Genomic DNA, 25,670 nt, shown 5'->3' with positions numbered 1-25,670 from the left:
CCTTCTTTATCTCCGCTTCTTCATCCCCTTAAATGCTGTGCACTTCATGGCGGTTACTATGAAATACATATTCAACAAGTCCAATAGAAAGTTTGTTTACATCTTCTGTCCTGAGGAGGGGGGGAAGGTCATAATGTGTTGTATTTCTGCCATAAAGCTTTACTAACCTTACAACAGATAAAGGCTAGATGGTAAACTCTATTTTAGCAACAAATAAAATCATGAAGGTTTTTGTTATTCCACTAAACTTGAATACATTTGCAGTTTATTCAGTTCAGAGAATGATGGTTCCTCAAACTGTATAAATACAAATGAGATAAAATTTTAACTGCTTAATAAACAGTTCTATGAGCTAATTAAATGACAATCTTTGCTAAATGAAAATAGAAACTATGCTATTATATTTTTATATTCAAAAAAAGTAACAAATATTTCAAAACCTTTCAAAGGTGCTAATTTTTTTTGGCACTAATCCATCTGAAATACTACTGGAAATAACTATCTCTAATCAATGAAATATCTCTATAACACAAGATGAAACATACTTCCCACCTCCCTGGCTAAGAGGTGATGGAGTAGGTGTACAGTCATTTGTTTCCACACATGTTTCTAGACCAACATATGAATTTGCTTTGTTAAATTACACTAAATAGCTAAACGGAAATGATTTTATTTTGAGGAAGGGATACGAGAGAAGGAGGACTGGAGATAGTGACAGTTATCCAAAACAAAAGAGAAAGGAGCTTCAATGAAATATTTTTTACAGATACAGAAGAGAGCAGAAGGAAGTTCAGAAATAAACAAGCAGGACAGTGTTAATACTAAGTGCCAAATTCAATATAGTCTTTTTAAAAAGTTGTGTGATAACAGATTCATAGTTTTACATGCAATTCGTTCTGTTCTTTGTATATGGAAATTTTCATGTTTGTTGACTCCATTAAATTCACAATAAAATAATGAAGAAAAGAAACTATTTTTAAATATTATACCAATATCCTACAAATGAAGAATTCTTCATGTTTTAATAGTACATTTCCATGGGACTTTGACCATGCAGTCATAAACAATCCAGAAAAAACAGACAAAAGAATAATCCTAGAAACCTGAGCAATATCTTTCCTGTGATCCCCCTTGTACCAGTTTCTTGATTATTTAGTAATACACTGTTAGACAAAGCAAAGCGTTACAAAAGAAATGACTGTGGGAGGAAAGAAACCTTTCTAACCAGTCTTTTCAAAATGGAAGATATATATTTCTAATATACTATATACATACTTTACAAGTGACCACAGGTAACAGAAGCATAAACTTAGGCTAGGAGGCAAAAACTGAAGAATTCAAAGGGGAGAGGAAGTAAGGCTCCATAGTAAATGATATTCTATAGTCAGAAATGTAAAGAGAAGTGGGACATGGCTTCATGGAAAGAGCAACAGAAAGTACATGATTAGGTAAGTGCATCCCAGTAACCAATCAACAAGCATTTTATTCCACACCTAATATATTCCGGGCACAGGGCTGGGTATGAGGGATACAAATACAAAACTTAACAGTCCCTGCTCCTCAAAGGGCTTAAAGTTTTAAAACAAATTTTGAAACTGAGTTGTCGATTAAAGTAAATCTTCACACCCTTACTATGTAATACTACTGTATATGGGAAAGCAAGGAAGAAAAGAGAAAATATGATTACGAAATTAAATTTCATTAAAATAATAAGTTATGATTTTTAAAATGGAAATACAAATTCCTCTAGCACAGATCTAGACTCAAAGCAAATGTTTTGTAAATGCCTGCTAATCAACTATTTGATTTTCAAAGATATTATCTTTTTTTTTTTAACTCTTACAATATTGGAAGTAACTATTCCTCTTTCCCCTCCTATAAATCATATATAACATTTTCTAGAATTTTTTTCAGGGGGACACTGAAGCTGGCGTCCTTTCACTGCTAGATTCCACTCTGAGTTCAGTAGAAGAAGTCACTGTAGGGTTTCCTTGCGTTTATCACTATTCAGTGATTTATGAATTTCAGCTTCTTAATGGAGTTGGTACGTCAAAGCTAAGCAGCCCGCCTCCATTCAGAAAGCCATCAAATCTGCTTTTTAAACTCTAATTGGATCATTGTCTTCTTCCTTTCTCCATGCAACCATCTTCCGTTCTCCATTATCCTTCAAGAGTTAAATCTCTCTTCCGAAATCTCAACTACTTTTTTATCCCATTGAAGCCTTACTTCTGTTTCCTTTAAGAACTCTTCATTTTCTCTAACAACCTGGAGTACAGAGAAATGTTCCTTGAGTCCCTTCGCCTTCGCCAGGAGGTGGATCAGGCTATAATTACAATACAGATAAATCATGTGGCAGAAATTCAATCACAGCATACTAAATGCAAGTCGCTACAGTTTTCCCTATTTTCCATAATGGTTGTTTACTGAAAATGCTTGTGGGTATTTACCTTTCAATTCCTAAACACCTCATTACAACTTTTTAAAGACTCCAAATTTCTTTCCTATGTCTGAACAACAGGAACCCATCACCTCATCTTCAGACTTTCAAATACAATTTAACCAATTTGGCCCTATCTATCACTTACTACCATTTGGCTTAACCTTCTTACCTTTCCTTGCCATATTTTGCCAACTACCTTCTCTCTTTATCTTTTCTAAGATTTTGTTGTCTAAACCTCCCTGACCTTTCTTAATCCTCAATCCTTCTATACTCAAATGAATCTGGGATGCCTTAGTTTTAGGTGTTTCCTCCAACAATGCCAATTTAAACCCATCACTATATGCCCATTCTATGTGGCTCTTGTCCGTATTCTCCCAAAAGTTCTCTACAGGAGGTCTGCCTAATATGCTGGAAACCTTCCCCACTTTCTCATGACATCCATTGTCTTCATCATCGTCATCATCACTATCATTTATAGAGCACTTTAAGCTTTGCAAAACATTTTACAAATATTATCTCATTTTATCCCCATCACCTCTCATCTAAAATAACCTTCCATTTTGTCCCTCTGTCTCTCTCATCTCTCCCATCCAATTCAATTTAATAAACACCTTTTAAGCATCTATTATGTGCCAGAGACTGTGTGAAGTAAGCTCCAGGGATACAGAAGAGGCAGAAGATGGTCCCTGCTCCTCCTCCACGAAACTACCCAAATGGTTTTCCTAAGTCACAGGGTCAGCTTATTTACTGAAGCACCTGTCATCCCTCACTTGGCTACTGGAGCACCACCCTCCTTCTCGTAAGGACACTTTAGTCTTACGGAAAACTCCTCATTAGTTAGTCACATGGTGCAGCTACTCCAAACCCACCATGTAGCTTTCCACTGCCTTCTGGGAAAGGTTCACCTTCAGTTCTTCAGAAGTCATCTCACTGCCAGGCCTCACTGCCATGCGGCATCATGAGTAAAATGTTTATAATCAGACTGTCACTGAATAGAGTTATTTGTGTTATGCCTTTCAATGTATACTGAATGATCTGGATATATGATCTTTTGTTGTAAAAGAGCCTACAAAAGAACATTTGGTTCAAAACCAAATGCTTTTTCCTAATAAATAAATTCAGTGTGATTTTATATTATTTACATCTTTTAGTCAACTGGGAGATTGGGAAGAGAAAAGGAAAAGAAATAAACATTTCATAGCACCTCTCCTGTGCTAAGAGCTTTACAGGTATTATCTCATTTGCTGCCCACAACAAGCCTGTGAAGTAGGCTACCATTGTCTACAATTCACAGATGAACATACTGAGATCAAGAGATGCTAACTGACTTCTCCAGAGTCACACAGCTCATGAGTGCCTGAAGCTGGAGCAGAACTCGGGTCCTCCAGCCTTCAGGCCCAGCACTCTATGCACTGCACCACTTAGCTGCCTCTATGAGAAATATGTGGTCCCTCTGCTGATTACTATTTTGGAAAACGTTCTTGTTTCCTACGAATACCTTTATAACGGATGTCCTCCATTCCTGCTAGGATGACCTTCAAAGATTTCATACAGAAGGAAGTACAGGCAGATAGGATAAGTGGTTGATGTTCTCTCATTAACCTTTTAGGGGGATAAATATGGCCAAAAGAGCTTTCCATGCCCTTGGTATCTCTTCTCCTTTAAATACCTTGCAAAATCAGTCCTGCAATGTCCTCCCAACGACATAAAATCCTTTTCTAACCTCTTTAATGATCGTTCTCGATACTATTCTCTTAACCCAGAAGTAAAAACTACACTAGTATTCAGACCTGAAGATTCATCTTCAAACTTTCCACCATTTCTCCAAAATTCAGCCTGTGATCTGCCTCCCTGGTCCAAACACCTCCCAGTCACCTATTATATAACTGTACGTAGCTTTCTCCCATACAAAACTGAAACAGAGTTCTTCCAGTCACTAGGGTTTATAATCTCAAAGTCTTCCCTGACTCCTCACTCTAACCTTATATATACAATCAGCTGCCAAATATTCTAATTCCTATCTCCCCAACCTCTTCTGAATATGTTCCCTTCTCTCCCCTTACACAGTGACCACCTTGATTCAGGCCCTCATTATCTCTTACCTAGAATATTGTAATAACCTATTTGGTTCCCCTACCTCTAACATCTCTCCCAGCCCTAATCTATCTTCTATATAGCTGCCCAAATTCTCCTTTGTTGTAACCATGTCACCTCCCTCTCCTCTTTAATGAGCTTCAGCGGCTACCTTTAAAGTCCTTCAAAACCTGACCCCCCACCTACCCTTCCAGTTAGCTCACGTATACATTACAGCCTCACGTACACTCTACAGTTCAGCCATGACAGCTCTGGAGGGGAAAGTGAGGTTGGTGACCTTGCCGAGCCTTCCCTCAAAACAAAGCCAAGTATAAGTCATGTCATCATTTCTCTGATAGCATGGTCTTCTTTGTCAAAGAAGGACAAATACAACAGTTCGGCTTTACTGGCTTACTCTTTCTTACACATTAACACTCCATCTCCCCTCTCTGGGCCTCTTTTTTTTTGCCTATCCCCAGGCCTAAAATATCCTACCTCCTCTTTCCCATCTGCTGGAATTTCTGGTTGCCTTTAAAACTCAATTACCTTCTCCATGAAGGCTTTTCCGAACACTCAAAAGAATAGTAACACTCCATTCCCACAGAGAGAAAGGAAGAAAGCATAGAGCCACAAGCAAGAAACAAAATAAAAACAAGAAAAATCAACAATGGGAATTCGACAACTTGCATCCACCTCAGGAGCTGGAGAAGCTTTCCAGGAAATTCCACAACCAAACTGAAGTGGACCACAGAAGGCAGGCAAAAGACACTGATCTGGACTGACAGGTATAACGGCATATACAGTCTTTAAAAATAATTACAAAAGCTAACAACCAGAGGAAGTTAGGTTGAAGCAGAGAAATTTGAAAACCCTGACTGTAAAGGGAGATGTAAGCTAGAGGTTCTTCCCAAATTCAAGCAACTGATTTCACCTTTTGGGAAACAGAAGGAATAAATATCTGAAAGCATGAGTGCAACCTCTATCCTCAACTCAGCAGGGTCATCTGGCCCACCAGCAGCCCAGAACCGGCAAATGGGTTTAGCAGGGAGAAATTGTCCAAGAGAGGTATTTCTCCTTGCGCATGCCAATGAAGACAAAGAATTTCCTAATTTCTACCTGAATCTTAAATTACTCACTCTTGCTCACCCCACATAAAATTCTTATTCAAATGGATTTGTAGATCTTATCTGTTTGAATATTCCTTCCAGCAATATAGATATAAAGTACAACTCACGCCTGGTGGTTGTCCTCCCAAACGTTCATCAACTGACAGTTCACACAACATGCTAGGGCCTCCCTTGCCTTTTTCTTGGATACCAGTAAAACACTGGGGCTATGCACCTGTTAATGTTCATGCTGGTCCCATGATCAGCCCATCTTCTTTCATGCCATGACCATCTCTCTTTAAGCAGTTCTACCGAATTGTTAGCCTCCTCTTCACAACTGCCACAAGCACACGGCTTGCCTTCTCTATAATATTTCTTTTTTATTCCTCTGAGACTGTTGTGTTAAAGTCACTAACATCATCCACAAAATAATAGCATTTAAACTCTGAGCCCCTGGGAGAGATGTGACCTCACTAAAAGGAATTCTGCCACTTTTGTGACGGCAGTCCAGCCCACTCCCCTCCTCTTACCATGTCCCAGTGGTATATATCTAACATCATTTACTAATGAATGAGTTCCACAGGCTTACCCTAATTGCATAACATAACCTGGATAACATACATTCTTTGTTTTCCTTATGGCGAGGTCACATTATTAGTCACAGAGATCCTCCAGAAGGTTTTGCAGCATTCAGGAGTAAATGCAACCAGAATTTCATTCACTATCAGGATTGCCTGGAGGACCTTACCATCAACACAAAATTAACTTGGACTCTGAAAGGATCTCATTTATGGTGGTAACAAACACCTTTTGTAAATACACATCATTCTGTGTCAGTGGACCTGGCCTGATTCATGATTAGAGGGTAAAATCAAGATTATCTGTTCTATCTTTCAAAGAAAAACTGAATTAATTTTGATATCTGAATAAGACACACATTATTGTAAGCTCCTTTAGGAAAGTATTTTTCTCTTCCAAATAAAATGTTTTGTGTTTTGTTTTTTAATTATCAACACAGTTAAAGTCAATATACACATATTTGTTCCTCGAGATGTATTTGTCTTTAGCCTTGTAGTCTAAGTATCTAAGTGATACTTACATCATTCAAAAGAGAGAAGCAAAACACCAGAACATTAGAAGAAAGCATATTCACTATTGATCGAGAAAACAAGATGCACAGAAGCAACTGAAGGAGCACACGTTGTCCGGAAGAACGTAAAAGAACAAAGACCCTTACCTCCATAAAGAAGAAAATAATGGAACTGCAGTAGGTTCTGAACGTATACATAGATATAAGATTCCAATGGAAAGAATTCACAGATTGCTTCCAGAAAAAAATCCAAGGCTACAAATTCCAAGACACATAATGGTTAAATTTAACATTTCAATTCAGAACCAAATTCTTTAAGCAATCCGAAGAAATATTGCAAATAGAATGGAAAGAACATTCCAATAATGTAAGACTATTTTGTTTCCATTAGGTAACACATGGAGGAAACGCAACAGTGTGTTCCAAAGAACAAGTGCACTCAGGCTACAGCCCAGAGTGACCTACCCTATAATCTGAGCTTAACCAAGCTGGAAAATAGATGGACATTTAACAATAAAGAGTCATTTAAAACATTTTTACAAAGAAATTCAGGACTGAAGAGACTATATGCTTCTGGAACACCCCAATTAACAGCAATGAAGAAGTGAGTGTCCTTGCAGCTACCAAGACCAGTGAGATATTTCTTTCTTAAAATACACAGAGACGGGGAGGAGTCAGAAGTCTGACAAACATAACAGAGAAGAAACAGACATAAGGATGGTAAAAACGGAATCTGTCTACGGTAAATGTTTTTAAAATTATATGCATGGCACTACATTCTAATATGAGAGTACATGAAGGGGAAAGAGAAGTAGACAACAAAGAGGAGTGCATGATGTGCTCAGGTCAAATCAGGCACCTAGCAATAAGGGGAAGGTGACATCTGAGGTCTCACAAAGAGAAAAGCCAACGGGGAGCAGGGAGAAAAAGAAGGCCTTACTTCAATAGTGGGAAGGTGTTCCACTGATGGGGGAACCTTAAACTGAGGGGGATTTGGTGCTTGAAAAGTCCACTCATCTCATAAAGAACACTGAGAGCCCCTAGGGGCCAAATGCATGTGGGAAGTGGGAAGAAGAGACCCAGGGAGCAGACTGAGACAAATGTACCTGGGGAGGGTACAGTAATGGGCTGTATAATCATGGATATGGTGTATTTACTCCTATGGGGCACTGTCCTGACACCTGAAAAACTCACATCATCCTGCAGGTGAGGCACAATGGGAAAGTTCAACAAGGCAATAGCAGAAAACATCTAGAAGGACAGCCCAAAATGGATATGGTGGAAGCTTTGATTGCAGAGAAAGGAAAACGACTCAAGAGTTATAGGAACCATGAACCACAGAAGAACGGTTAGTAGACAGAAGAAATGAAAATGGGTAATAAAAAGAAAAATACCTTCTGGAAAGGGGTGCAAAATGAAATTTAAAAAATTAAAGAACAGGCCCAGTTGAAGGGAAGGAGAGACAAAAGGGGAATCTAACTGACTGACTCAGAGGACAAAGGGGGGGGCAGAATTATATAACCAGATAAAAGAGAAAGGAACCGAGAAACAAACACCCAAAAGAAATGTGGTAAAATGAGAGGATGGGATCGAGAATAAGGGGGAAGAGAACCAGCAGAAAAGATCAAAGTAACTGATGGGATATCTGAATAAATGAAAAATAATATCTTTATAAATAAATATTTAACAAACTGGAAAAAGTGAGGACTAATGAACTGTTTATACTGAAAGGAGAAAAAAAAAATCATAACCTGCAAAAAAAAATGAACTAAGAGTAAAGAAAGATGAAGGAAGATACCCCCCACATCCTCATAATTTTAAAGATAAATGGATCAAACAATACAACAAAACAAAAGAGTGACAGAGCAGATAAGGAAACAAAGTCCTTATCTGTCACAAAAAAAGAAACATTCAAAAAAAAGATATACATAAAGTAAACAAAAAGAATGGGGGAAGAAAAGGACTATGTATCAAGTGAACCCCAAAAATTCAGCGGTTAAAAATCATGCTCTGACCTAAAAAAATAAAAATTCAAAAATAAAAAAAGAAACTATATTATGCTGAAAAGACCCAAAGAAAACAAACCAGCATCATTGCTTGAGCATCCAAATTCATAAAGGAACATTAACTAAGTTTCAAGGAGATGCAGACAGTAAATAGACATGAGACTTCAATATCCCTCTCTCACATTTGGATAAGCCTGACAGAAAAATAAACAAAAGAAAAAATATAGAACTGAACAAATTGCTAGAGAAATCAGAGTTAAAAGGCTTACAGCATTTTCTAAATGGGACAGCAAAATACACACATTTCTCAGCACCACAAAAACTGACCACACACTATGGCACAGAGACATTTCAAAAAATGTAAAAAGACAGAAAGAGTTAATATATCTTTTAGAGGAGACGTAACAATGAAATCTCAAGTAACAAGTGGGTCAAAGAATAAATCAGAGAAACTATACTATGCAAATAAAAATTATACTGGTAAAACAACATACCAAAATTTCTGGGATGCAGCTAAAGCAGTCCTCAGAAGAAAAAAAAAATCATAATAAACTGAAAATGTTGTTTTTTTTTTTTAGAAAATCAGAAAGCCAGTTTTCAAAAGTTAAAATAGGCACAGAAAAAGAGATATTAAAAATTAGTGGGAAAACATATAAATTGCAAAAAAATAGAAATGATAAAACTAAAAGCTAATTCTTTGAAAAACTAATGAAACTGATCAACCATTAATTAATCTGATTACAAAGAAGAAAGTTGAAAAAAAAGCTGAAAATTCTATCAATAAGATATCAAGTGAGCAAGGTTAAATCATAGCAAAAACTAGAGAAATAAAAAGAATAAGCAAAACATAATATACACAGTCATATGGTAACAAAACTGAGAAAACAAAATAAATTCCTTAAAAATATTAAATATCCAAATTATCAGAAGCCCAGAAAAAGTAACCCAATTTCAGAAAAAAAAAAAAAGATAAAGCTAAAATAGATTTAATTAAAAGAGATAAGCAGGGAAACCAAATTATGTTAAAAGGTAATCTCCATCTCCTTTGGCCTGAATCACACTAAAGCGTAATTGGATAATGTTGAACAAAATAAACAAAAACACAACAATGTTAATTTGCAGAGGAAGTGGGGGGATTTTCCTCTAAGATTTGCTTCTTCCTGGCTTCTCTATCCATAGTTGACATTCTTCAGAGCTGTGTTCTGTACTGATTCCCTAGAGACAGTATACTGTAAAGGGCTGCCAAGAGCCTGAGCCATCCCTTGCCCAGTTTCACTGTGTTTTTTTCAGGTGTAAAGAAGTTCTCACCGTATAGATCTTTTTTGTTCTTTAAGATTTTAACAGCTCACAGCCTCTGTTATTTGTTATTTCATCTACTGCTACTGAGGAAAAATTAACTGATCCAGAATCCACTGGTCAATCCCCTCACTATACATTTTGTATGTACCTGAGGGCAGGAATTGTTTTAATTCTGTCTTCTGTTTAATTTCATCCCCAGCACCTGGCATAGGCAGGCCCTTCATAAATGCTTGTTTGATGGGGGCAGTCAGTCACTGAGTATTGCAGAGCTTACCATGATGACTGAAGGAGCCTTTTTGTGGCAGCACAGAACCAGACATGGGGCAGCTATGTTGCTCAGTGGGTAGAGTGCCAGGCCTGGAGCCAGGAAGACCTGAGATCAAATCCAGGCTCAGACACTAGCTGTGTGATCCTGGGCAAGTCACTTAACCCTATTTGGCTCAGTTTCTTCATCTGTAAATTAAGCTGGAGAAGGAAATGGCAAACCATGCCAAGAAAACCCCAAATGGGGTCACAGAGTCAGACATTACTGAAACAACTAAACAACAACCAAAGAACTGGAAACAAGATATAGATATATAGAGATAGATATATACACACCTCTTAATTGTGGAATGTTTAAATTATGGTACATAAATGTAATAGAATATTAAGTCTTAAAAAAAAGGAAAGATTTACATGAATTGATAATAGGATAAAATGAGCAGAGCCAAGAAAACAATATGGAGAATGACTACAACAATGTACATGAAGAAAATGAAACTTTTATTACATAATTTTATTAACTAATTGTAAGTGATGGGGTTGGGAAGGTGGGGGGGATCCAGGGACCCCTCAAGGACCAGAGCACTGGACAGGGTTGTCTGGAAGGAATTCACAGATTCAAGCATCCTTGAAGTCAAACTGGCAAAGATGTGTTATACTTTTCAGTGGGCAAGAGTTCTTAGAGAACTTGCCACCTTAGAAGAATACAGTTAAAATTTATATATGATAAACTACAGTAAACAATGTGCCAAATACGCTAACTAGGTGACTCAGGGCAGGATGATGGAGTGGTTAAGGAGTGGTCAGTTCTTAAAGGAAAATAAACATTTAGAATTTACTACAAAGGCATTGTACCCAGATTTCATCAGAATATAGTCCAAGGGAGGGCCTACATGGAGTTGTGGTTTTAGGCGTGCAACATCACTAAGTCACCTAGTGGTCAGGACTGACTAAGGAATGACCAGTCTGTCACTCATCAATGTCTTGTTTGAAAAGATAGATTTAGGGAATATACATATGTCTAAAGTCTAGGATACAGATCATGAGGGGTCCAGGACACATATACTGAGGTAGGGAAATAGCAAATATAGTCCAGTGGGTACAAAATATCTTTATGAGCCAGGACATAGCCAGTTCAAACTAATAAATTCTATAGGTGCAGTACACTACAGTATCAGAAAGAGAGAGAAATGTTTTACTAGGGCATACTGTCCTTGGACGGAGCGGGGAGAGGGCGGGGAGAAATGCGATTTTGGAATTGGGGTCAAACACCCCATTCTACTGGCTACACTTGGCCTGGGAAGAGACGAGAAAGGGAAAAAGAAGGTTCAGTGGAACAGACTAGAGAGAAACCAAAAACAAGTGAATGTAATGACTCAGTATTCAAGAAACACCCAAATATATATTAGCTGGGGAGGACAACCTCCTTACTTGATAAAAACTGCTGGGGAAAGTGAAAAGCAGTGTGGCAGAAATGAGGCCTACGCCAATCCTGTACCATATTCTACAATAAATTCAAGTTACATACCTAACATGAATATAATAGTTGTACTATTAAAGACCAGTAGAGAAGCAAATCATATCCTTTTCAAGGCTAAGGTTAATGGATAAATTTCTAATGTAACAAGGGATAGAGGCAATTATTAAAAAAAAAAAAAAGATGACTTTATATGAAATTGAAAGGCTTTTGCACAATCAAAACTAATACATCTAGGATAACCAAAGTGGTTAACAGGGGTGAGACGTAAATCTTTGTATCCCATTTCTCAGATAAGAATTAGGTATATAATATATATAGACATTTATGTAAGACCAAAAATTATTCCCCAAATCGATAAACAGTTAAAGGAGATAAACAGTTCTCAAAAGAATTGCAAATTATTAATACCCACATGAAAGAATTTTCTAAATCATTAATAATAAAAGGAAAATCAAAACAATCCTAATATCTCATCTCATATCCAACAAAGTGACAAAGATGACCCATAAAAGAGATAATATTGGATGGTTTCTGGAAAAATATGCCCATTAAAGTATTTCTGGTCAAGCTATAAATCATTACAAACTTTCTGGAAAGCATATGGAATTATTTAAATAAAGTGACAAAAATGTCAAAACTCTTTGGTTACTAACAAAAAAAAAAGGTTTTATATTTACCAAAAGATTTATAGCTACACTTTTTGTGGAAATAAAAAACTAGAAACAAATTCAATAAACATTAACTGAGGAAGGTCTAAAAAAACACAACTGCTTCTTACTATACTGTAAAAAAAGGCAAGCCTGAAGAATACAAGAATGCATTAGACAGGATAACACGGTGAGGACAAGCACAGTTCGGAGACATTTGTGGGTTCAATTCCAGACCACTATAATGAAGTGAATGTCAAAATAAATTGAGTCACATGAATTCTTTTATTTCCCAAATCATTTAACAGTTATGTTTACACAATAGTCTATTAAATGTGCAATAGCATCAGGTGTAAAAAAAAAAAAATGTACACAGCTTAATTTAAAAGTATCTTATTGCTAAAAAATGCTAACTATCGCCTGTTCCTTCAGTATACTGCAATCTTTCTGCTGGTGGAGGATCTTGTCTCAATGTCAACTGCTGTCTGGTCTGGGTGGTGGCTGCTGAAGGCTGGGGTGGCTGTAGCAATTTCTTAAGACAACAAGAAACTGCTCCATCAACTGACTCTTCCTTTCACTTGAATACTTAAGAGGCCATTGAGGGTTATTAATTGGCCTAATTTCAATATTGCTATGTCTCAGGGAAGAGAGAGGCCCAAAGAGAGCGAGAGAAACAGCAGAACAACTGGCTGGTGGAGCAGTCAGAACACACAAAACATGTACTGTTTACACTGGCCATCTTACATATGCAAAATTCATGGTGCCCAAAAACAATTAAGATAATAACATCAAAGATCGCTGATCACAGATCACTATAATACATATAATAATGAAAAACTTTAAAATATTTTGAGAATTACCCAAATGTGACACACAGACATGATGTGAATACACAATGATGGAAACATGGCACTGATGGACTTGTTCAATGCAGAGTTGCCACAAACCTATTTGTAAAAAATGCAGTATCTGTGAAGAATAAAGCAAAGCACTGAAACGAGATGTGCCTGTAAACAGAGCCGGAAAAACGGTATTATTCAATGCCTACAACAACGTAAATGGAAAGAGAACCACCATAAAAGAGAATAAAAACTGAACCTGTGAAACTATTACAAACAAGCTTGCCCCTAAAGACATCTACCCCATTCCTCTGCACAAGTATGAAATACCATATACAACGTCAGTTTTTTCTGATGTGCAGAATGGCTTTTCTGATTTTTTTCACCCTCTTCTTGTAAAAAAAAAAAATCTTATAACAGAAACAATAGTTTTCGGGGGTGGGGGTGGGCATGTACCTGATAGGATACAAGGAGAAACATAAGTGATGTAAAAACAAAAACAATAAAAATGTATTTTTAAAAAGATACTAAACCAAAAGACTTAATATCTGCCAAGGGAAAATGCATTCCAAAGATGGTTCTCAATAATTTTTACATTATCCACTATTTTAGATTATTTGCACCAGTGCTTACCTTCTAACGGCACTCAAGTATTGTCTTCCCATCTACTTATACATATATGTGGATGTGTATATGTGTGTATACATATATACATACACACACAGCACAAAAGTCAGTGCATGAGAAAACTATACAACTCTATAGCCTCCTACCATTTTTTTTACTTGATATATCTGAATTTTCTTCAAGTACTTCAAAAGTTTGACTTTAATTTACATAAAAATATTAAATCTGTAGCTTCTGGTTCACATTCCAGAAATAATTTAGCACACATTGGTCAATTTCAACCAAACACCTTATTTTTGAAAAGCCATCTCAAATTTCCTGAGTTTCCTCCCATAGCTGTATAATCATTTCTTTATACCCATGAAATAAAAAATTATATTTGCTTCAAAACTTATATGTTCCAAGAATGCTTATGTTTGAACTGCTCAAATCATCTATAGAAATCAGTTTCTATTTGTAACAGATACAATAGATTTTGGTTAGAGAAAAAAATTGGGTGGTGGAGGGAGGGTGTACAAAATCATTCTCTTAACGTACTCTTCGCAAAACTTATGTTCTAATCCAATATTTATTAAGTACTTACTGGATGCAAACTGTACTAGGTGCCTGAAGAGGCAAAAGACATATAAGACAGACTATCCCTGCACTCAATCTACTAATTTATTCAAATGAGGTTTCCAAAATATCCTCCCTACTACCTTCCCAATGAAGAAGAAAAGTAGGTATAGCATTGGTTAGGAGTAAATGGTTAGGAATAAATGAGAAAAATGTGCAAAGCTACATTAATCAATTAACAAGATTTTTAAATATGGTGTTTGTTTTAAAATAACTTCAATAGAATTGAAGCAAATCTATTTCAAAGATTCATATCTGATACATAAAGAATATAATTAATACATCAACTACATACAAGAAACATTTATTTGGGTACAAAAATTTGTACCTATTAAGACTAAACTGTCTGGTATTTTGGGCCTTTTATTTACATACCCACATTTCCCTTTTTGGAATAAAATTTCCTCAAAATATTTGAAAAAAAGATTTTTAAAAATATTTAACTCAGCAGGAACCCGTAAGAATTTCTATTTGAACTATCAAGCAAAAATGAAATGTTATGTTCTATGTATAGACTGTATTAAAAATGATAAAATGTAGTATAAATTATAATAAAGATACGGTATTGTATGCTGTTAGGGGTAGCTAGGTAACACAGTACTGGGCCTGGAGTCAGAAGGACCTGAGTTCAAATGTGATCTCAGAGACTACAAGTGTGACCCTGGGCAAGTCACTTAACCCTGTTTGTCTCAGTTTCTCATCTGTGAAATAAGCTGGAAAAAGAAATGGCAAACTATTCCAGTAGCTTTGTCAAGAGAATCCCAGAAAATGTCATGAAGTCTGAAAACCAATTAAATAACAACCACCACAAAAGGTATAGAGGTTAAGAAATGCCAGTTTTGTACTTGGGAGTTAGGTTCAAGCCCCTGCTCTACTACTTAATACCCACAGCACTGTAGCCAAATCATCTATAAAATGAAGGAGCTGGACTAAATCAGGGGTGTGGAGCCTGTGACCTTGAGGGCAACATGTGGCCTTCTAGGTCCTTGGGTGCAGCCTTTTGACTGAGTCCAAGTTTTACAGAACAAATCCTTTTATTAAGGGGATGTGTTCTGCGAAGTCTGGATTCAATCAAAGGGCCCCACTTGAGGACCTAGAGGACCACATGTGGCCTTGAGGCCCCAGGGTTCCCACTCTTGGAGTATATATAATCCAATGTTCTTTCCTATTCTAAATAACAACACCATTTTGCAAAATAACGAAGTTATAATGTTTTATACCACCATAGAATTTTTGTTTCATTATTCATACATTCATTTTAAGCAATCTGGATATTGGATAATGGAGCCAGAAAGGGGCAGGCGAAACATCATTCACCACTAAATGATGCAGACATAAAAAAGAGCTTAGTGACAGAGCAGCATAAACGTTTTGAGGCAAAGGGCTTTGGTTTAAGTCCTAGCTCTGATGTCAACTACCTTACAACATTTCACTCTCCAGCACTCTAGAGTATTGGAGTTGTACTAAATGATCTTCAGGGCCCTTCTGGGTGTAATGAGGATGTATGATACATTCACTGTGAACATCAAGACATTCTAGTGCTGTCCCAGAAATGCCTGTTCTATCTAGTATTTTCCACTAATTAGTTATGTAACTTTGGCTTAGTCACTTGATTTCCATCAGCTACAACTTTAAAAAAACTTATAATAAATGATTTCCAAGTTCTAATTCTAAACCTCTGACTCTATAGCCAGCTTCTTTTAAATTACAACATTGCCTCTCAAACTCACCATGACACAGGCCAAAAAACATATGGTTGCAATTAAATTAAATGCCCTAATAAAAGTTGACTCAGATGGAGGATGAAGTGGGAAGAGGGGACCTCAGAATTAGGATTTCATCAATGTAGGGAACCCCTGATATATTTTTAAAGATCCTACTTAAACCACACTACTTAAACTTATCTCCCTCCACCAATGCAGCTACCCTTTCACAGAGGTGCCTGGGACACCAACTTGGCCATGATCACACCACTAATAGCAGAACTTGAACCCAGATACCACTGACACTAAGGCTGATCGTCTATCCCTGTGTCATGATGCTTGCAACAGCAAGTAAGATTTTGGGAATGACATCTGTCTTCAAATATTTCCGTTAATATTTTAAAATACTTAGCCCTCAATTACAACTCCTCAAAAGCACTATACCAGCATACAGCCCTGAACATTTCTGATAACACTCTATGATCCTCTCTCTGAGGCTGCTCAGAGTCAAAACATGAAGAGATCTCATGAATATGTAATCCAGATTATAAACCAGGTTGTAAGACTGTTCTATGAGCCATTTCTTGTTTTTACTGTATTTTACCATTTAGACTACATACAAAATAACTTAGTAATACAGTAAATGAATTAAAGATGATTAGCCAAATATTTTGATTGTATCACTAAATATACCACATGTGAATTGCTGAACTACCATTAACCTAAATTATATTGAATAGAATTTCATTCAGACTTTAGAGGATCGAACAACATATCAAAGGATGGTACAATGGAATGTCACAACTACTAGAGAATATTCAGTGCAAATAAGTAGGCCCTATTTCTGTGGCCTACATGTTAGGGCACGCAGTAGACACAGTACTGGACCTGAGGTCAGGAAGACCCAAGTTCAAGATGTAGCCTCAGAGAGTTCTGCAACCCTGGGGCGAGTCACTTAACCTCTCTGGGAGTCACAATAGCACCTACTGCGCAGAGTTGTTGTGAAGATGAAATGAGAGATTTATAAAGCACTTAGCACGGTACCTGGTACACAGCAGGCACAATACAAATGCTTACTCCCTTCTATCATTTGAATATTTGACTTTTTTTTTTAACAGCTTAATTGACTTACTGTTAAATTTTTAAAAGGGTTTTTTTGGCTTGTATTATACTATCAGAAGGAAAGAAAAAATCTTCTATATCAGAAATCTTTTAAAGTAATATCCCAATGCCTTTGTCCTTAAAGAATACCAAAAGACAAAAATAGTCTCACCAGCTTTCAAAATCTACAAGCTGAAGGAGAAAAGCTTAATCAGATGCTGACTCTATCAAGCAGAGAAAAACTACTGTGCTCACTGGCTCTCCAAAAGGTGACTCGAGCAGACGCTGGAGGGCTGACACAACTTACCCAGACACCCCTCATGACAGTCCTGAATACCATCTATGGACTACGATGTTGAGAGGCAGCCTCTCCTTTAGATTAACAAACATGGTAACTTGTCATAATATGCTTCTGTAACACAAGCACTTTAAAACGCTACCTTGGCATTGCACACACAAGAAGTCTTAAACCCTGTCTTTCCATTCCATGAGAGCGGTGACTATTGTCTTATCGAAACATTTCATGTCCCCCAAGATGCTGACTGGAGTTCTGCATACAGAATGTTTGTAAAATGTGAAAACTGAAATTAGTTTTCAAATAACCAGAAAGCTGAATTTTTGCAAAGAAAAGGCATGGCAATGTAGCTGGTTTTACTTTTAAGAAGAAACATCACCATCTTGTGGAATTTTAAGATACTGTCTCCTGAGACTATTTTTGCCATGTTGCATTTTCTCAATTACTGGGATAAAGAAGCTTAATTAGCTCTGATTAACAGAGTTGCAAATGGCAGAATGCCATATAACAGAATTTATGGTTATTAACACAAAATGACCCCAAGAATACTTCAGAACAGAATGCAAAAAGGTACTAAAGACAGTTATCTAATAATTCTTTCAACACACAAGCTGCACGGCATCGTGGAAAAAAGTCTCTAAGCCAGGAGACTTAAGCTCAAGTCCTATTTTCAACCCTTCCCAGTTAAGTGACCATGGGCAAGTCAGTTTCTCTGAGCTTCCGTGGAATGGTGACAATCCTAAAACAGTTACAGACAACAATGGGAAGAAGCATGTAGTCTAAAAAAATGACTATATTTTGGGTCAAAGGATTTGGATTCAAGACTAACTGTTCTACTTCTTACCTCTGTTATCCTGGACAAATCACTATACTTTACTTAACCTTTCTGGGCCTCAGTGTCCTCATCTGTAAAGTAAGGGAGAGCTGGACCAAATGACCCCTTATTCTGTGATACTGATATACTCTATATAACAATATAAGCAATTTAAAAAAAATAGCATTTAACACTATGCTACTTAATCCAAAACACCTTAATCACCAAAGGCCATCCTTGTCTTTCTTATCTCACTTTCTTTAATTCCTGATTTCTGATTCCTTCCATCCATTCAATCTTCAGACATTTTATATTTGCCTTACTAATAACAACTTAAATGTGAAATTCAAAATCTGGAAGAATAATTTTAAAAATTTAAATACTTAAAATAAGAATTCTCCCAAACTGCTTACTAATTCAACGAATCTAATCAAATGTGATGTTATTACAGCAATAGTATACATGTCTATATACACATACCTAATTTCCAAAAAAAAGCTTGCTATCATTATTCAAAAAAGCATAAAAAGCCATACTATATACAAATAACTAATTAAACACCGATTAACCGGAGTGCTCAGTGATCCAGTTAACTAAATGATTTGACTAAGCAGAAAATCTTTCTTGCTTCAATCTCAGTTTTTGTAATTTTATCATATTAAGGCTATTTTGAACATCAGTTCACCTTTTTTTTTAAACAATTTAGAATTTTCCAAGATATTAAAGTTATATATAAAGCAAAGAAATTGTGCTGACTACAGAATGCATCCCAAGTTGTTTTTAAATATAATAATAAAATCACTAAATTAGGATTGGAAGGAATCTTACAGATCATTGAGTCCAACTGCCTTATTACATCAGATGAGGTAAAGAAATGAAATTTGGCTTCTTAAAAGTTATGGCTAACTGAGATTTTAGTACAATCTTGCTATAAACAGTTTTGAAACAAAATATTAAAATAACAAATACTAACCAAAATGATTAAACATACCTTTATGAAAAGTATAAAATAAGTGACCAAAGAATCGTATTGAGGTAAGGGAAGTATGTGATGTACTAACACTTCAGAATAGTTTAATCCCTCAAACATCTTTCTACACCATGCAGCTCAGTACGGTAGTTTTGTAGCCAATGCTGTGATCTACTCTCTGCTTCTCTTTCAAAAATTATCATGAGGTAGTAAATTTTATCTTTCAGTAAGTAGTATGTCTCCTACAGAGATACAAATTCTACCTCATCCTTGTCAGGGTTTACTCCTGAAAATTTATATCACTTTTCTCATTCCACCTGAATGAGAGAGACCATTTCAATTCACATAAAAACAGGCTTCCCCCTCCACTAAAATCTTCTTTTATTTTAATCAATAATTCTAATCAGTATGATTCCTTAGACCCACATACAATATATACTGTAAAAAAAAAAAAAAAAAAAAAGCACATTTGAGACTTATTGGATTCCAGTTGATGATATTTTGAGTTACAAAAATACAGATAAAAATCTTGTGAAGGATATAGGTAACTTACTTTAGCATGCACATAAATACTTTAAAACTGTACCTCTGCTTTTCTTCATTGATATAACAAGGAAACAAAAGCTGTTTCAGTGGAATATTTAAAGACAATACTGCCATCTAAAGGCAAAGCTATGGAAAATGCAGATTCTGCTTTTATCGATGTATCACTTATAAAAGTGATTAGTAAATAGTAGTTTTAAATAATAATTTCAGTTAATTTTTATTTTAAAATAAATAATATAACTACTTCTTAACAACATAATGAAATTCCCTCATATTACATGCTGACTTAGGCAAACTAGAAAAGAGTAGTTAATTTTCACGGTTACAAATTACAATTGGTAGCCTTCAGAAACATCAATTTCTCTAAGTACTTTTATTTGGTGCCAGTTTAAAATATCTAAACTCCAAGCATCAAATCAGTGTAATATTAAAAAAGTGTTAGTAAAATGTCACTATCTGTTTCATAAAGTAAATGACTGAAAACAAAAAATTTATTTTAAAAAATTAACAGAAAAGTCAGTAGTAGAATGAAAAAATCAAACTTTCAAATGTACATCATTCTATTACCATAATAATTCAAAAGTGAACATTAAACTTTAGAACTTAACTTTAATGGCTTCAAAATGCTCAAAAGACCACAGCCAAATTATCAAACTACGTTAAACTTTTACTCCTCAAAAAGAATTCTAACATAACTGTATTACCACACTTTGCAAGAAAGCAAGCATTTGCCATATTCCATACTGCGAGAGTAAGGAAAAGATAAGGAAGAATTGTTTTAATCTCCATCATCTTCAGCAAAAGAAAGCTCAAAATCGTACCTACAGCCCAAGGGTAAAATATTTATGACGCTTTACAAACTAAATCTTAGCATTCTTTCCAAGTTTTTCAAAAATGTACATTTAGCTGTCAAATCCAATCTAATAAGACTTAATATCTGATTAAAAGTCAGAATTTTCAATTTAGAACTCTGAAAAATGGCCTCACTTTAATACAGGAATTTAGTTTAAAACTATATAGTTATTTTTCTTCACAAATATATTACTCTTTCAGAATCCATTCACTAATAATGTCAAATGCTCTTTTTGGTCCAAACCTAAGAATACCTAAAAGATAACACTGACAATATTTTATGTTGTCAATCTCCATTCTGTCAACATTCCTTTCTCCTCCCAAAAAAATATTAAATAGCCTAGAACCTAGCATAAACATCAAACTTAAGTGAATTACATTAAAGAGCATAATTTGCTTCCTCGAAGCTTTGAAATCAACACAAATTATGAAGGTGTTTTTATTCTGAATAACTAATAATTTTCTTACCATAACAGGAATTCTGAGATTTTCCTTAAAGGTTTAATAAGCAAGCATTGTCAAGACAATTTTCAGTATTGAACCAAGTATCTAAATATATAAGCAGTAGGTAAGCAAAATATTGGCACTAAGGCTTGCAACTTCACAGTTTTTTTTTTTAGTTGACCACATCTAGCCAGATGAGTTTAGAGTAAATGGCTCATGATCTCTTAATGTTAAAACACTATATATCAGCATCTTTGAATTACATGCTTACTTTTATAAATCAATATTTGAAAAGATTCTTAGTTTTGATTATACAGTATTTCCCTCATTTACAAAAATAAGCAACATTATGAATAGAGTTCAGATAATTAAAAATTTATAAAAACTGTAATTAAAAAAGTTTTCAATCATACACATAGTACGTATACTTACAAATTTGTTTTCCTGCATGTATATTTTTTGCAACTTCAGACAGCCCTTAGCTATAACAATCATTCCTTCATCTGAGATCTTGTAACACTGGCCGAAATGAATATCTTTCAGATGTTTGCACTTTGAACCCAGCTGTAAAGAAAAAGATTCAGTTGAATGCGTATGTGTGTTGGTTTGTTTTGGAGTTTTGTTTGGTGTTTTCTGATGTTTTTGAGGAGATGGATTTGTAGTAATGTAGATGTAACTAGCAGCATTTCTATATAATTTCTTGCATACAACCAGCAACCTATCCTAAGTTTTAAAATGTGCCAGAGAAAGAATTATTTCTAAATTTTTTTAAGAAAATAAAATCTGTATGCTATCATTCAAGAAACCAACGTTTTTCAATACATCCATTCTATAACTCCTTTCTAACCCCTTGCAGAACATTTATGTGCCAATAGAATTCAGTCTTCACTTTGTTTCACTTAGTCTTCAACATGAGTTATAATTAACATAAGTTTGGAGCTGAGCACACAGGAAAATTTAAAGTCATCCATATTACTGAAGTTTGATGAGAAAAAAATTATTCAACTGAATCAGAAAAGGCAAAACTAAGGATCAGAAGTGATTCTTCAAAGACAGATGAGCCACAGAACACTGAAATATCAGGAGACCACGGCCTTTTGGACGTAATGTTGAATCATTTCTAAGCAGACCTTTGCTTCCCCAGAAAAACAGATATATGACTACCACGTCCCCTAGAACAAGCTTCCTAGGATGCTGTCGTGGCTAGCAAACAGCAGCACATTTCTGTATTGTCATCTGAGAACAAACAGCTGGCAATCCCCAGAGAAGCAATGAAGAAAACACAAACAGTAAGTATCACAGGAACGTTTAGAGTAAACAATTTCTCATATGAAGCAATAAGAAAAGAATAAAATGTATTTTGTATCACACTCACTAGAAAGGAATTACCTATTTGTAGAAAAAGGACAGAAAAATGTTACCATGATTAGTATTACCTAAAGAATAATTAAAAAAAAAACCAGGTCCCTCTTCACGCTAGAAAATGCTGCTACTCTGCCATCAGAAAGACATACACCCATACTTCTCGCTAGAGCCGAGATGTCTCGAGCCCTATCTGTTCCCCTTTTACCCAGACACCAATGATAAATGTTCAAAAAGGTCAGCCAAGATTGAGGGGAGTATAGTTTATGATTCTGGAAGAGTTCTCTGTACAAAATGAACCCACATAGGAAAAGCTCTAACGTAAAGTCTAGTGTCACATAATCAAACTTCCAAATGATTACTTTATAGAACCAGACAAAATACTAACAAATTCATATGAAGGAATCATCAGTCAAGAATCACAAGGGAAACAAAGGACTTAAGATGATTTGATCATTGGAAAATATGACAAAAGACAATAATAGGTCTACAAGAGGACATCACTCCTGAGGGTGCTGTGAATTGGTCCAATTTTTCTGAAAAAAAAAAATGATCTGAAATTATACCAAGAATCAATAAACTATATATGCACTTTGAACCAAAGCACTTACTCCTGGGCACATTCCATGTTCACAAAAAAAGAGTGGCAGATTTCACATACACAAAAACATGGCTGCATTTTTTATAGCAGTAAAGAAATGGAAACAAAGTCACTACCCATTAAGTAGAGGATGACTGAATAAATGATGGTATATGAATGTGGTAGGCTATTACTGCACTCTAAAAAAAGAGATAAACGTGAAGAGCTGTTCCTCACACACAGCATTCTTGTCTCCTTGTCCCTGAACCTCTACGTTGGCTACCATCTCTGCCTAAAGTGCTCCCCCTTCACCTCCACATCTCAGATTCTATAGCATCCTTTAAAATGTGACTCAAATACCACCTTCTACAGGAGCCTCTTCCCAAGACTCCCACCTCCTAGCATCTTCCTGTTACCTTCCACCTACTCTATGAATTTTGTATTTTCATGTTATCTCCAGCAGAATGTAAGCTTCATGAAGGTATGAATTATTTGTGTTTTTCTCTTTATATCCCCAGTAGCACAACACCTGGTATGAAGTAAATGCTTCATAAATGCTTGCTGATTTATCTATTTCATTCCACTGTCAACCTTAGAAAGATGTATATGAACTGACACAGAGAGAAGAACGATTTACAGGATAACAACACTAAAACTGCATGAATAAGCAGAACTTAAGAAGACTGATGGTAGAACACACCTCCTGTCTTTCAGGACAGGTATAGAATGGAATAGAAACAGTTAGGAGCCAAAGTGTTGAACTGTTTTTCTTGACCATACCTATTGCAAGGAAAGTTTCTACAAGATGGGAGGAGTCATCTGGAAGTGACAGTGAGGAAAATGGAAAATAAATCAATAAAACTTTAAGAGCATAGTGATCATGTGATCAGGTAATCCAATTACCCCATAAAAAGTAAAGACCTTCTCCAATAATACACAAAACAAGACAAGGAGCTATAATACACTCCCCCTTCCTGCCAATCAAACAATAAATATAGAAAACACTTCTTTTCAGAGACTCTCAGACTCTTAACAAAATGTTGAGCTAATCAGAACAGGATTATGAGGTTATAAAAGGGAACTGCCTTCAGTTTTTTGGTTGCTTACACAAAATTATTTTCAATTTTATAGCACTAAAAAATATAAATGCTCATTTGGTTGTCATGGAGACCATAAGCTCGACAGGCAAGGAGGAAATTTCAACTGTCTACTGTTAATAAACAAGTATTTATTGAACATCTATTATGTTGCAAGATATACAACAATGTGTTACAGCAATACAAAGAAATAACACTGACCAATAGGTATGCTTATTTATCTGTATTTAATGTTTCAGAAGTTAAGGTGGTAATAGAGTTGAGAAAAATGAAGCATTCTAGGGCACAGAGGATCCAAGACTCATCACAAACACTCCATCAGGGGTTAGAAATGCACTAGGAAGAAATTACTTCTAGATTCTCCCAATGCAGGGGGGAGCCCCACTATTCTACAGAGATCTCAGGATGGAAAGTCACAGATTAAGTACAAAGGGCAGGCCCCTAGAGGCTTCAAGGAAGATTCAGTACCACTGACTACTCAGATGCACAACCAAGATGTGTGCTTCAGGAGTCGAAGTAGGGAGAGCAATTTTAACACTTCCAGACATTTCAGGCGGGTCCAGCTTGGCACTCCCTGACTGAGCTAAACAGAACTGGAGCTAATCTCAAGCACTTGCCAAGATCATGGATGCAAGAACCTAGCTTGAAAAAGCCTCAAGGTCTATGGGGAGAGTCCATACCAGCACTTCAGGCCCGAAGCCAAAGAAAGCCTGAGCCAGGTCCAAAAGAGCCACAGTTAAGCACAGAGAGCATCTTCCAAGCATTCCAGATAGGGTTCCAAGCAGGGTTCCAAGCATACTACTAAGAGAAAGGTCCAAGAGTCCCTGAAGCCTGCGGTAGGAACCCAGCACAGAATAGTCCCTGACAGGGAAAGGGGGAAGCTGAGGGAAGACCCCAGGCAGAACCTACAGCAGAGAGAGAAGGTCTTTGAAGGAGTTATATACCACTATAGCCAAGACCACACCGGCCCTGACAATATGAATACTGCAAGGACTGACTCAACCATATACCCTTCAACCTATGTACGGAGGCAAATAAGACGAGAAAACCAAGGAAAACACCAATATCATGAGGAAATACCTTGGTCTGAGAGATACCAGGGGGTAAAACCCAAAGAGGATAGTGACTCCACAATAACTCCAAGTAAAATATCAGATAAAAAAAGTGTCCTGGTCACAAGACCACAGAAGTACCTAGAAGAAAAAAAAAAGAGATACAGAATGGAAAATCCAAGAATGAAAGAACGGCAAGGAAGATTGACACCTTATAAGAAAAAAAAAACCTCCTTGAATGTCCCCAAAATCAGAACAGGCCAGACAGAAAATAATTTGATGAGATCGCAAGAAACAATAAAAATAAAATCAAAAGACTGAAAAAAGCAGAATAAATTCTAAGAAATAATACATCAAAAACAAGTGAC

General features: G+C 36.0%; 1 protein-coding gene across 2 annotated transcripts in view; it reads right to left on the bottom strand.

Annotated features, from left to right (window-relative positions):
- Positions 1-25,670, bottom strand: part of FBXL17 (F-box and leucine rich repeat protein 17) — a 493,494-nt gene that overhangs the window by 447,104 nt on the left and 20,720 nt on the right. Inside the window, exon 4 of one of the 2 annotated variants that reach the window (XM_072597277.1) lies at positions 21,644-21,775. The exons of the other annotated variant lie outside the window; for it this stretch is intronic. Within the exon in view, the coding sequence (XP_072453378.1) occupies positions 21,644-21,775 (132 nt within the window). The remainder of the gene's footprint in view (positions 1-21,643; positions 21,776-25,670) is intronic. 2 annotated transcript variants of the gene reach the window in all.

The sequence above is a fragment of the Notamacropus eugenii genome, chromosome 3 (genome assembly GCF_028372415.1).
Source record: "Notamacropus eugenii isolate mMacEug1 chromosome 3, mMacEug1.pri_v2, whole genome shotgun sequence".
Lineage (NCBI taxonomy): Eukaryota > Metazoa > Chordata > Mammalia > Diprotodontia > Macropodidae > Notamacropus > Notamacropus eugenii.
Note: the sequence above shows the minus strand (reverse complement) of the source record. Positions and strands in the feature narration are given on the sequence as shown.